Below are 13,705 nucleotides of genomic sequence, written 5' to 3' on the forward strand. Positions count from 1 at the left end.
GCAAATCCTTATCATAATTTTAATCTAGAGAAGTTTTTAGGATGGTTCTAGTGCTAAAGTGAAAAAAACTAAAGGGTTTCTTTTTCCCCCTTTTTAATAATACTAATATTAGGAAAAATTTGCATCCTCCATGACCATTTTTCAGACTCTGGGTTGGAACCCATTAGCAGATCCTGGAATCAATTTAATGGATCATAAACAGCATTTTTTTAAAGTTGAAAGCAACTAGAATTTAAAGAAAAAAAAGTCTGATAACTATATTACAAATAATAAGGGTTATTATTTCAAGAAATCTATATGCTTCTGTACCTGTTCATTCAGTCATGATATAAAATGTATATCTTCACATGGGTCTTGTTCAAAATAGACTGAAAGCTACTGCTATAGTTTCAAGGCATATTTTACATCTACTATCTGACATTAAAAAGTTAATTATTTTTGATGATTGACATTTCCAGGATTTAAACCTAAAATATTTTTCATTTTGTAATTATAATAAAATTATTGACATGTTGAAGAGCTAACTCTAGTAGATATGCAAAGAAATTCTAGGAACATAGCCTGATCAACGGTTTTGCTAATTAACATGAACATAAAACTATCTGTTGGGCAACAAACAATGTTTGAAGAAGATATCCAAAAGAAACTGGGATTCCTTAAAGAAATGGTGATTCCAAGTAGGGAAGAAAGATACAAAATGAAGATGATCCCGGGACATATTGGTGTCTCAGAAAAAAAAAGAAGCTATCAAAATTAAGACGGTTAAAGGATACAAGAGCCACCTTGAAGGCTTCCCATTGATCAAAGACAGGACAATTTGGCTAGCAAAAAGAACAATATACAAACACATAGAATTCAAAAGTTCAAATAAAACACCTTATTCACCTTGATGACTGTAGAACATCAACTTATTATTCTAAAAATTGGTAAATAAAAGGAAAGAACCAAGTATTTTTTCCTTCCCTTTGCTCCACCAATTATGCTGCAGTTGTACACAAAGATTTCATGAGGAAAGCTGTTCTTTACAAGAAATCCAGGTTAAAAAAAATTGAGGCCAAATTTAGAAAATCACCAAATTATAATGAAATAAGGAATGATCATAGCAATACTTGGCAAAACATTAGATATAAGGTTGATAGGGAACTTTATAACGGATACACTATTTGATCAATTCAACATCACTAAAGTGAGACAAGACTTCTTAATGGAGTAATAGTAGTAAGTATAGTTAATTACATTAAGTATTATTGCCTTCAAATACAACCTCAATCTAATCAGTCCTCTAAACAATCAAGTTACAGGAAACACAGGGGGAAAAAAAAGATGTTTTAAAAATTACAAAAATGAAATCAAATTTAAAAATGGGAAATTCTACAAGACCTTTCTCTTTTTCCATATATAATGGCAAAAAAAAAAAATAGATGGGGAATCATTATAGATTAAAGAGAATTAAAAGATTCACTAAATGAAATATGAAGACCTTGGATCCTGATTTGAATAAACAAATTGCAAAAGGACATTTTTTAGAATTGAGGCAATTTTAATATAGACTGGATATTAGATGATATTAAGAACTTATTTTGTTAGGTGTGACAATGATAATGTGACTTTGTTAAAAAAAAAAAAGACTAAAAACAGGCTGTCACCCAACTTCCTATCTTCAAAGGAAGGTACTAAGGTTACCTCAGCTGGTAAATATATTAACAAGTTTTGTTTCTGCTTCGGGATGTTCTTTCCATTTAAAATGTAAATACATACTTCACATACAATACTTTGATATGTCACAAATATAAAATTATATTATGTCACCATAAATATTGTATTAAGAAAACTTACGAAATAGCTGAACTGAAGAACAAGCATGTTTCATGATCATCTTCTTGTAGCACTGAATTTATTTTCTTTCCTGTAGCTTTACTAATAGATGTCTTAAGTTTCTTAGCTAGCTTTTTCGGTGTGTTGGCTAACAAGGAGTCTTCCGTACAGCAACTATACACTTCAACCTTTATCTGAAAGTCTGGCCCTGCTTCATTACTAAAAACAAGGGCATTCAAATGTTAGAAATTTAACTCAGTAGAAAATAAATACAACTTCCTTGATGTTTTCATAACATTTAAAATAGGTTTATATTTATATATATAAACACAAACATAAATACATATATGTTAATGATACAGAATCTCTCTATTTAGTATCTAATTGGCCTGAGAAACTACAACTCCCAGAGCTAAATCAGCTTTTAAACTAAGACAGTCTTAAACTCAATTTAATCAATATCTACAGGCATATTACTTAAAGAAAAAGAATAAAATGGCCTAGTCATATTTCCCTTTGCCCTTCCTTTAATATAGCTGTTTTAATGGTATTTACATTGTATGTGATTTCCTGAAATGACTATTCCACCAAAACAAAATCTTCTGCTGAAACTTTTAATTTCTTCTTCATAAAAGATTTATTCATAGCTCACTCACTGTCACCCCTGCCCCTGTTTTGTACCTAGCCACTATAAATAACATTTCACTTATATAGAGTAAAAAAACAACAAAAATTGTATATATAAATTGATATACTTCAAGGCATGAACTCCTTGAAGGTGGGGGCTATTTTGATGATCTTTGTATTATTAATCTAGCATTGTCCTTAGAAGATAGAAGGTATTCAATAAATATTTATTAAATCAATATGCAGGGGAGCAGGTGTGTAGCTCAGTGGTTGAGTGCTTCCCATGCACAAGGACGGGTTCAATCCCCAGTACCTCCTTAAAAAAAAATCAATATGCAGAAATTCTGCAATTTTCTCAAAGGTTGATTGGCTTTGCCCTTTTCCAGACACAATAAACTACCTTTACCATAAAAGATTATAGTAGTATTATCAACAATAAAATATACTTAAGACTGCAAAAGAGTTCCATCAGCAACAGATGTTGCCTACAGACAGAATATCATCAGCCTCAGAGATTTTAAAAACATAGCATAGACTTTTTAAGATTTAAACAGCCGACCTATAGTTTGGATATATCCAAGGAATAACTTCTAGATATTTTTACAGTTTATTATTTGGCAACTTTTAAACAGAGTATTCCTGGTAATGACTAACAAATGTCAATATTTAGAGGAAAACCAGAGATTCATAAATATTGAATACTTATTAAAAGAAACAATCATCATAACAAAAAGCACATTTCAAACATTTAAAACATTTGTCAGCAGTTGTTTTTAAAACAACTTAAAAATATTTACAGAAATTTAAAAAAAAATTGAAGTCATGTGTTGTCTTCCCAAGTAACACGAATTGTTTTTTCCTCTGGAAAAAAACCTGATTTTTGCTTTTGTAGTAAAGACAAACAAGAGCAAAATAAAGTGAAGAAAAGAGCACATTAACAAGATGATTAAGACAGAAAAAGAATTCACAAGCAACAGCTGGTAATGGAAATAAATGTATTCAGATAACTAAGGAAAACTTTTTTGGTTTTTTTAGCCTCAATTATCTAAGCATTTGGGGATATTTTTTGGAGTCTAAACAAATTCCTTTGGTTCAGTACAGCTTGTGAGTAAGAAGGCCTGTGTTACTGCTAATAACCCAGAACAATGCATTTTATTTTTCCATGCTATACAATTACTAGGGGACACTGGACAGAAGCCACAAAACATGGTTTGCAACAGTTTTTTTTTTTTTCCAAATATTATTTGAGCGGCAAAACTAGTACTCTCAAATCTTCACCATAAAACTTCATAGCTTAAAATGACAAAAAAACTAAAATGTCCATTGATTTTAACTTAATAGTTCGATAACTACTAACATTTAGATATGAAGATAGTATCTTTGAAACACTAAAATATATACAAATCACAAACTGATCCAGGCCAGTAGACCCTTTGAAAGAAGCCAGGAAAAACGTATGTTAGTTAAAAAATGATTTCTATGGCTACCTGAGTTCTTTTTGGTTCTGTTATGACCACAATAAAATGAGCCTATAAAAAGCAGAGGCAATAAAACGAGCCCTGAGTATCACCCAATATTTTATTGTTTTGGAGTATAATAAAGAAGTGTACCATTAGAAAAAAGAACACAACAAAATTTCACTGAAATGCATTTCCTATGGTACATATTTTATAAATGTAGTTATACTATTTTAGTATTTCTTTAACTAAATGTCCTATGAGAGATGGAAGTACCTCTTCTATGGCCAAGTTCACTCTATATCAAATAATATTATGACGTTCCAGTCATTATAAGTATTCATAACTTAGTTAATGAAACTATAAAATAAGTCATATTTTATAATACCCAATGAGTCAAATATTTACTACTTATACTAATTACAAGATCTCCAATTTATTTTTTTGTGTGAAAATTTCAAAATTAGAAATGGGCTTCTTTTCAATAAAGTAATTTTCAAAATCACTTCAAACAGTTAAAGATTTCAATTGTTCCCCAAATAATTAAAAGAACCTGTAACTAGGCCTTTCTTTAAAAAAAAATGGAACTTTATTTTCATTCTTTGAAGATTAAAAAAATACTTACAATACAGTTACATTTTCAAAACATATATCTGTGATTGTTTTATCCACGATCACCATGTCAGTATCAAAAACTTCAGCTCCCATTTTGAATAAACAAAAAACAGCATAGCGCTGTGATCCTAGAAAAGAAAACAACACTTTCAGCAAATATACACATGATAAATCATACCTACATTATGTTAAAATCTACAACCTTAAATATTTGTTAATAGATTCTTGTTTATACACATTGTACATTGTATCCCTTAACTTTTTATAGTGACTATTCTGTCATTAGATAGTAATGCTTTATGTCCAACTAGACACAACAATTAAACCATGGAGTATCAAAAAATAAAGCTGGGAAGCAGATGTAGCTCAGTGGTTGAGCTCCTGGTTCCCACATACAAGGTTCTGGGTTCAATCTCTGGTGTCTCCTTAAAAATAAAAAAATAAAAAAAATAAAATAAAATGAAGTTAAATATATAGGCCTCCCAGCAGTCTAAAAAACAGCAAGGGAAGCGGATGTGGCTCAAGTGATAAGGCCTCTGCCTACCATATGAAAGGACCCGGGTTTGATCCCTGGGCCTCCTGGTGAAAAAGAAGAGAAAGCGTGCCTGTGCAGTGAGCCAGTGCCCACATGGTGAGCTGAGTGCCTACATGTTGAGCCAAGTGCCTATGTGGTGAGCCAAGTGCCTGTGTGGTAAGCCAAGTGCCCATGTGGGTGTCCGCGTGGTAAGCTGAGTGCCCACACAAGTGCCCACATGGCGAGCTGAGAGCCCACATGAATGTCCGTGTGGTGAGCCAGTACCTGCATGATGAGCTAGTGCCCATGTGGTGAGCCAAGCGCCCACATGGTGAGCCAAGTGCCCGCATGAGTGCCCACGTGATGAGCCAGTGCTCTTGTGGTAAGCCAGTGCCCATATGGTGAGCCAAGTGCCCGTGAAGCAAGCTGAGTGCCTATGCCCACTCAAGTGAGTCATGCAGCAAAATGATGACATAAGAAAAGAAAGACAAAGGGGAGAGTCAAGATGAAGCACAGCAGAGAACAGGAACTGAGGTGGTACAATTGACAGGGAACCTCTCTCCACATCAGAGGTCTCCAGGATTGAATCCTACAGGAGAAAGATGACAAGAGAAGACAAAAAGAGAAATAGATACAGAAGATCACACAGCGAATGGACACAGACAGCAAAAACAGCAGGGTAGGCAAGGGGGAGGGGAAGGAAAAAAAAAACAATAAAAAAAAAAAAACCCAAAAAACAAAAACCACCAAAATCATACACGTTGTTCCTATAAAACTCTGTAAACTTTAATAGCAAATTTATTATTACAGTTATTCTATTACCTTTATTATTTTGAATTCCAAGTTTACTTAATGAAAAGAAGTCTTCTAATAGAAGAGGTTAAGAGTAGGCATACCGACAGCAAAACAATTTCTGGGAAGCAGACTTGGCCCAGTGGTTAGGGTATCGGTCTACCACATGGGAGGTCCGGGGTTCAAACCCCGAGCCTCCTTGACTCGTGTGGAGCTGGCCCATGCGCAGTGCTGATGCGCTCAAGGAGTGCCCTGCCATGCACAGGTGTCCCCCACGTAGGGGAGCCCCACGCGCAAGGAGTGCACCCCCTAAGGAGAGCTGCCCAGCGCGAAGGAAAGTGCAGCCTGCCCAGGAATGGCGCTGCACACACGGAGAGCTGACGCAACAAGAAAACGCACCAAAAAGAAACAGATTCCTGGTGCCGCTGATAAGGATAGAAGTGGTCACAGAAGAACACACAGCGAATGGACATAGAGAGCAGACAACTGGGGGAAGAGAGGAGGGAGAAATAAATAAAAAAACAAAAACAAAAAACAATTTCCATCAAACTAACAGCAAAGGAGGGAACCACTAAAAAACACTAAGTGGACACGGAAACATAAAAAATATAGCTAGCTGCTGGGCCATTTAATATGGTGATGTTTAAAAAAAAGTATTAAGTGATTAAAGGGATATATCCTCAATACAGAGAAAATGCAGCTCTTCAGAAAAACTTATTCTCTCCAGTAATCAGAAAGATTTACTTAATTCCCGCATGTATTCCTTTTTAAAGTAAATAATATTTTTAATTGAATAACAAATATACTAACCTGCTTTTGAATTCTTTAAACAAAACTAATTATGCTCAATATGATTCAGTTTTAAAGCATGAGAAAGAAAGACATCACAATAGACAAGAAAGATAAAGGATTATCATATTTTTTCTGCTTATCTCTAATACCTAGAAATAATGTGAGATTAATTTCCATGACGTAAACAAAACATAGATTTGTGAAGACTGTATATAGCCATAAAATGCTTAAGGAAAAAAAATATCAAGCTAAAAATTTTTCCTTCATATCCTGTTAAATAATCTGAAGTAACAAAATAAGGCAGAAAAGATTTTCTAAATTCTAATCGAATAGAAAAATGTTGCCTTTACCTTTACTCCTTAAATATTTTCTTTGTTTTAAACCCCTCCCTTCCCCATTCTGTTACTTAACTGTCCTTTCACAAGTACCTATCAACTAAAAGTACACTCACATACATTATTTTAATTGGTATCAAGTGATTACAACATATTTATATCAAAAATCAGGAAAAAAAATTTAAGTGAGATTCTCACTATTAGAAACACATCAACTGCAAGTTAAAATCATACATACGTTCTTTATTGCTGAAATGATCACAGTCTTTCCACATAAGTGGTATTCGAATATCTATAAAGGAAAAAAGAAATGACCAGTAAAAATTTTCTTAAAGTTTTAGTTCATAAAGTAATATGAACCTCTGAATTCCATAATGTATTCTTTCTGACCATTAAAGAATAAATAAAATGTATTCTTAAAATAGTCTAACAGGTGATGCTTTCTCTTTAAAAATCTTACTCTAGGAATATAGGATCTCAGTGTACTTAGTAAAAATTACCTAAAAAATGATTAACTATTACTCAAGAAATTGATTTATTAAGATCTGTAATAAGCTTATACCACAGCATTTTCATTTTATGATCTACATTTTTAAAATAGGTGAATTATGGGGGGACCCAGTTTTTGGAATTTCTCTTTTGGGTAAACAGTAACAACAACTGGAGGTAAATACACTTTAAAGCTATAAAACAGTAGAGGAAGAAGGGACTTTGGAGCTTTCATACAATCCACAAGTTTTAAAGATGAAGAAAAAGTGACTTGTTTAAGATAAATGGTTTTCGGTAGAGGCCCAGCTCTTGACAAACAAGTTCTTTCCATTAAAAAGATTTAACTTGTCTGCAAAAGAATTTGAAAATCTTTGTTTATTTATGTTGTACACTGTGGTATTTTCTTTAAGAAACAAAACTACAAAGAGGGAGATACTACTTTTTCCAGGCCAAGAAAAGGCATATGCTCTAAAAATGAACTAAACATATTTTCTCTCATTCACACATTATTCAAACTCTAATGTAACTGCACTAATGGTTTGTATAACGGAAGTTAATGTAGAGCTTTGACATACTACAAAATTTCACTTCCTAAATTTAGTTTCATCCATTCTTCCCTTTATTTATAATAGTAGGTAAGAGCAGTAACAATTTTCCTCTGACATTCCTAAACTGTACATTTTCAAAATTAGAGGATTATGGTTCCACCAAATAAGATGATAGGCGAATTACAGTGTAACACATCACAGTAAAGCAGTCTCAATGGACAAGTGAATTTAGTTCTAATTATTGCAGAATACATAAACTATATAGATAAATAACTCGACCCTTCATTTTAATTTATTTGTGGAAAATTTCTCTGTTTAAGATACTTCCCTATTACCACTTAGGAAGTTTATAGGCAAAATTTTCAAACCCATTAGTTTGAATTAACTACTAAACTTTATGAATGAAAGCTGTCTACATTTATGATGTGCTCTCCCATGATACTCTTTACTTTTCTATTTCTTCAGAACTATCTTAAGGTTTTTAATGCCTATTTCTAGTTTTCTTTCTAGAAAAGCTTTAGATAATCTCCCCACTTCTCACACCCCTAGTGCGAATGTATGAGTGCCACTGCACCCTTAATAGTTTTGATAAAAATAATTACTTACTGTACTCTTTCCATGTGCCAAACTAATATACATTTCATTGAATAATAATTTTTTAAAAATATTTACCAATTTAATAGTTAAGTAACAGGATTTTAATTGTTTAGATTTGCATGTTCTTGATTAACAAGAAAAATGTTACTACATTTATTGGCCAGTTCAGTGATTCTGCCCCATCCAAGGACCATTTCTAGTGGGTAATTATTTTTTAACATATTGAGCTATAGGTGATCATTATTTAGAAAGCTATCCCTGTTTTGTCGTACTGCTTATAATCCCCGCTTATTGGTTCCTTTTGTCATTTAATAACATTTAGAAATAATTCAAAAATTTTAAATAATGAAATAAATCTATATTTTCCTTATTTTATATTTGAAAGCACTGTGGTAACATAAATAAATATGTACATTTTTCTAGATATTACTTATGTTTTGTCCTTTAAAACTTATTGTAGAAAACAATTTGGCAGTTCCTCAAAAAGCTAAACAGAATTATCATATGACCCAACAATTTCACTTCTAGATATGTACCCCCAAAATGGAAAACAGGGATTCAAACAAGCTCCTTCCATTAAAAAGATTTAACTTGTCTACAAATTTCTACACTGTTCACAGCAGATTTAATTACAATAGCCAAAGGTGGAAATAAGCCATGTGTTCATCAACAGAAGAATGGATACACAAAATGTTATATATATACACACAACATGGAATATTATCCAGCCAAAAAAAAGGAATGAAGCTTTGATTCATGTTATAACATGGATGAACCTTGAAAACATCATACTGAGTAAAATAAGCCAGACACTAAAGGACAAATAAAATGTATGATTCCACTTATGTGAAATATCTAGAATAAGCAAATTCATAGAGATGGAAAACAGATTAAAAGTTACCAGGGGATAGGGGAAGGGGAGAATGAAGAGTTATTCGTTAATGGGTACAGAATTTCTATTTGGGGTGATAAAAAAGTTGGAAATAGTGGTAATGGCTGTACAACATTATGAATGTAATTAATGCCACTGAATTTTATACTTAAAAATGGTTAATATAGTAAATTTTACCTTATATATAACCAAAATTAAAATTTTTAAGTTATTTAATCTGTGTGAAAATTTTAGTATGTGAGCTAAGGATATATACTTTTTATAAAAATAATCGTTCCAGCATCATTTACAAATCAAAAAGTTCTTCCTTACTGGTTTATGATGCCATTTTTTCATATATGACATTCTTAGTGAATGTCTATTTCTCAGTTATTTTATGGGTTCAAATAAATTATCAGTTTCTCTGTTCTAATACCAGCACCATTCTAATTATTGTACCTTTATAACATACTATGTTAGAAAGATCATTTCTTTTCAAAAACATCTTATTCCCACTCACTAGAATCTTTATATGAACATTAGAACTATTTTGTCAAAATCCTCCCTTCCCAAATGTTTCATTAGAATTCTAGTATATGAATTAATTTTGAAACTGATATCCTTGTAGTAGCATGGTACATTTACACTTACATTTTTGTTAAGGTTATTCTTGGGTATTTAATGTTTTGCTTTGTTTCTTGTTGTTATAAGGGGTATATTTTTTCCATTATATTTCTATCTAGTTATTGCTGGTTTTGAGAGAAGCAACTGTTTTTTGTATATTTACCTTAAATCCAGCCATTTATACTGAATTCTTTATTAATTCAAATAGTGTTTCAGTAATTTCCCTTTGATTATCTAGGTCTGCAATTTACTGAATAGTATTCGATTTGTCTATTCTCTTCCAGAGTTTCATTTTTTATTTTTACTATTTTAGCTAGAAATTCTAGTGTTAAAATATATTGATGATAACAGACAGTTACTTTGTTCTTTATTTTAATAGGAATGCCTTTGTTGTTTTATGACTTAGTTGATGTCTGTCAAATGACCCTGCATTGTCTTGCTTGACCACAGTTGCTGACTCATTTCACAACTGTTCTTCTTCACAGCTGTTCTTGCTGTTAGAGTGGAACTAAATGCTTACACTATCATGGAAGGAACATGGACTCTTAACTTCCTCTCCTGTACACTCATAGCTGTGGGTCAATCTTGCCCTCTTGCATGCCTAGCTGTATCACAGCCCCAAGAGGGGAAGGGGGGCATTTCTTATCTATTTCCCAAGTGTTCATGTACATTCAGACAGCAAAAGATGTGTAAACTGCCAACTGTGTTTCTCAATCTAGCTTCAAATGTTAGAAATTCTTTCCAGATTCTTTCAAATGGTTGATTGTTTTAGTTTACAGTACTCTTGCCTTTGTATTATTATTTTTTTCCTTCATTGACATCTTAATGGTAAACTGAGAGAGCCATAATAGGGCTAGCTTGATGCTATGAGTAACAAAAAGTCTGTCTATCATTTTCAAGAGTGAAAAGTGAGGCACTTGATATAATGATTTGGTTTTAGTCATAGAATCAGTAGTCAGTGAATACCCTGAGACAATTTATTGCAATGTCATTATTTGGTGTTCATTGGAAATAATCAGGATAAATGCTTCAATTATTTTTCTTACTTTTATAAAGATTTGGCCAAGGAATGATGAAGCTGAAAATAGAAAACCCAGGTATCTCTGGGTTCTTTATTTTCTTTGTTTTTGTATTTCACAAATACACAGACAAGACATAATTAAGTCTACACAAAGATGAAAAGAAATTACATATGTATCTCATTTTCTGAGACTTTTCAGTTCCTTAATTTAATTTGAAATCATCTTTTGAAAAGAAGGAACACATGTAGAAATACGTTCAATTTTACACTTGAGTATTTGTGGTCAGGAAAATAGTTTTTTTTCTTTTACTTTAAATGGGGGAAATGCAAAATTATACTTTAGAAGCTTTCATTTGAAGAACGTTTATAAATGTATAGTTAATTTCTATATCATGAATTGTAGCAGTCAGTAAACTATTATGAAATGACAATAGATGTTAACTCTATCATGTCATTTGAGTCTTCAATAGCAATTTAACATACCTCATTTGTATAATGAATGGTACCACACAAGAAATGTAGGATTATGTTTAAGTACTTTTAGAAAATTCTTTTTAAAAACCTATATTTTGTTTATTGATATTACAGTGTATTAATATAGTGAACACCTACTATGAAAAAGTATTTATGTTTGGCATCAAAAGAATATAAGAAAACATAAAGTATGTTTTAGTCCAGTCTTATACTTGGAAAGATGAATAAATAACTATAAAACAAGCAACAGATGTTTATAGCTTAGTTATTCTTCTGAATAACTCATCTATCTTTTCTGTATGAGAATTTTTTATATCCATAAAGACATTTCCAAAAACAGTTTTTTGGTGAGAGGGCCTGAAATGCAGAGGCAGGCTCCTTGGAACTAAGAGAACAAGGTGTTTGGCCAATGAAACAACTAGTTATTATTTAAGGACCCACAGAGTTAAATGCTGTTGTTTCCAAAACACTGATGAAATAACATTTGTAAAAGGCGAATTATCTAACTAGCATACATACAAGTAAGCCATGTGTTCCCTTCAATTTGTAACATCTCCAAGCCAATTTGTCTTTAGTTTCCTTAACACTTTGAAGGATCTGAGATTACACAGCATAACTGCCATCTAGTGGTAAAGGGTCTCCTAAATACATTAGGAATTGAGAGAAGGGAAACATTTCTAGCTGAAGGAAGGCTTTGTGGCTAAGCAAACAGATCTTGAAGAAAATATAGTTATTCAAGAGCTAACTGGATATCAGAAGCACAGGGTATGTTCACGGGACAAGAAGAGAAATGAATGGCTAAAGCAGAAAGCTTATATAGAGAAACAGTGGAAAACAAGGCTAGAAAAAAATTGGGTTAGAATGGAAAACACTGGGTTAAAAAGTATGAACTTTATCCTATAGGCAATGAAAAGCAGTCATCCATCCAATAAAAAGTCACTGAGCAATGACTATGTGTCAAACACTGTATTAGCTTCTGGATACACACTGGTGAACAAAACAAATATGGTTTCAATTTTCATGAATTATTAGGCTAGACAAACATTAAAACATTATTGAAGCTTCTGAACAGAAACGCAATGAAGAGTTAAAAGACTTGGGTTTGCAACCCAGCTTAGCCACTTACAGCAAGTCGCTTAGTCACTGAGTGTGTGAGAAACTGAGAACTGCCCTATCTATTTCACAAGACTGCACTGAAGATAAAACTGCATAATATATGTAAGGAATATAAAACAGTTTTCCCAAACATTTCTAAACAAATGTAGAGCATAATGATGAAAGCAGTGTTTTAGAACAAATATTCTGATAGAAGTATGCAAAGGAAAACTGAAGGGAGATAGTGGAAACAGAGAATTTTAAAAAAACAAACAACTAAACCCACCAATTCTGGGAAGTTACTTTATAGAATTTATTAAGCAATATAAAAATGATCCAATATAGCATACCTGAAATGGCAATCTTTCCTTTACATGCTACTTGTTCTTTGCTTTCAAAATTCACATTGCTGTCAAAAGAAAAAGGCTTATGAAAAAATGATCTTTTCCAATAAATGTTTTTAAAATCTTTCACAAATGTCTAAATTTGAAAAAATAAACACAGACCTATGACTATTAAGGACTTTCAGTTCATGTAAACTATTTGATTCAAACTTTAAATTGTTTAGTCAACAGCTTGTTGGCTTTAAGAAAAATATAGAGAGCCATTCTCTACTATTTTTCATAAAAGCTTTATATTCTCTGGTGATTGTATTCTGACTCTATAATAAAAGATCTTTTTCATCAGTGACATTTATAAACAAGATGTACATTATTTGTCCCATAAAGTAATACCTGAAATTCCTATTTCGTAAATTACTTTTCCAGCCTACCAGAAATAGAGGCTTGAAAAAGTTAATGAACTTCCCAATCATGCAACTTGCTGCCCAGGAGTACATTATCCTATAAAATCTGACAAATTACCCAGAAAATTCTTCTCTGCTATATATTTATATACAGCTAATACAATATTTCATTTCCCTGAAATTCCAAAAAACTAGGCATACACTAAAACCAACAATAAATTAACTAAGGTGGGAAAGGAAGGGAGTGGCTCTGTATAGAGAATAAAATTTGGAGAGGAAAATATAATCATGACA

The 13,705-nt window shown here is 32.2% G+C and overlaps 1 protein-coding gene across 1 annotated transcript in view; it reads right to left on the minus strand.

Moving 5' to 3' along the window:
• Positions 1 to 13,705, minus strand: part of RTKN2 (rhotekin 2) — an 81,190-nt gene that overhangs the window by 48,414 nt on the left and 19,071 nt on the right. The window contains exons 3-6 of the mRNA XM_012526758.3: positions 13,017 to 13,075; positions 7,186 to 7,239; positions 4,525 to 4,642; positions 1,837 to 2,034 (exon numbers count right to left, since the gene is read on the minus strand). Of these exons, the coding sequence (XP_012382212.1) occupies positions 1,837 to 2,034; positions 4,525 to 4,642; positions 7,186 to 7,239; positions 13,017 to 13,075 (429 nt within the window). The remainder of the gene's footprint in view (positions 1 to 1,836; positions 2,035 to 4,524; positions 4,643 to 7,185; positions 7,240 to 13,016; positions 13,076 to 13,705) is intronic.

Source organism: Dasypus novemcinctus, chromosome 6, assembly GCF_030445035.2.
Source record: "Dasypus novemcinctus isolate mDasNov1 chromosome 6, mDasNov1.1.hap2, whole genome shotgun sequence".
Lineage (NCBI taxonomy): Eukaryota > Metazoa > Chordata > Mammalia > Cingulata > Dasypodidae > Dasypus > Dasypus novemcinctus.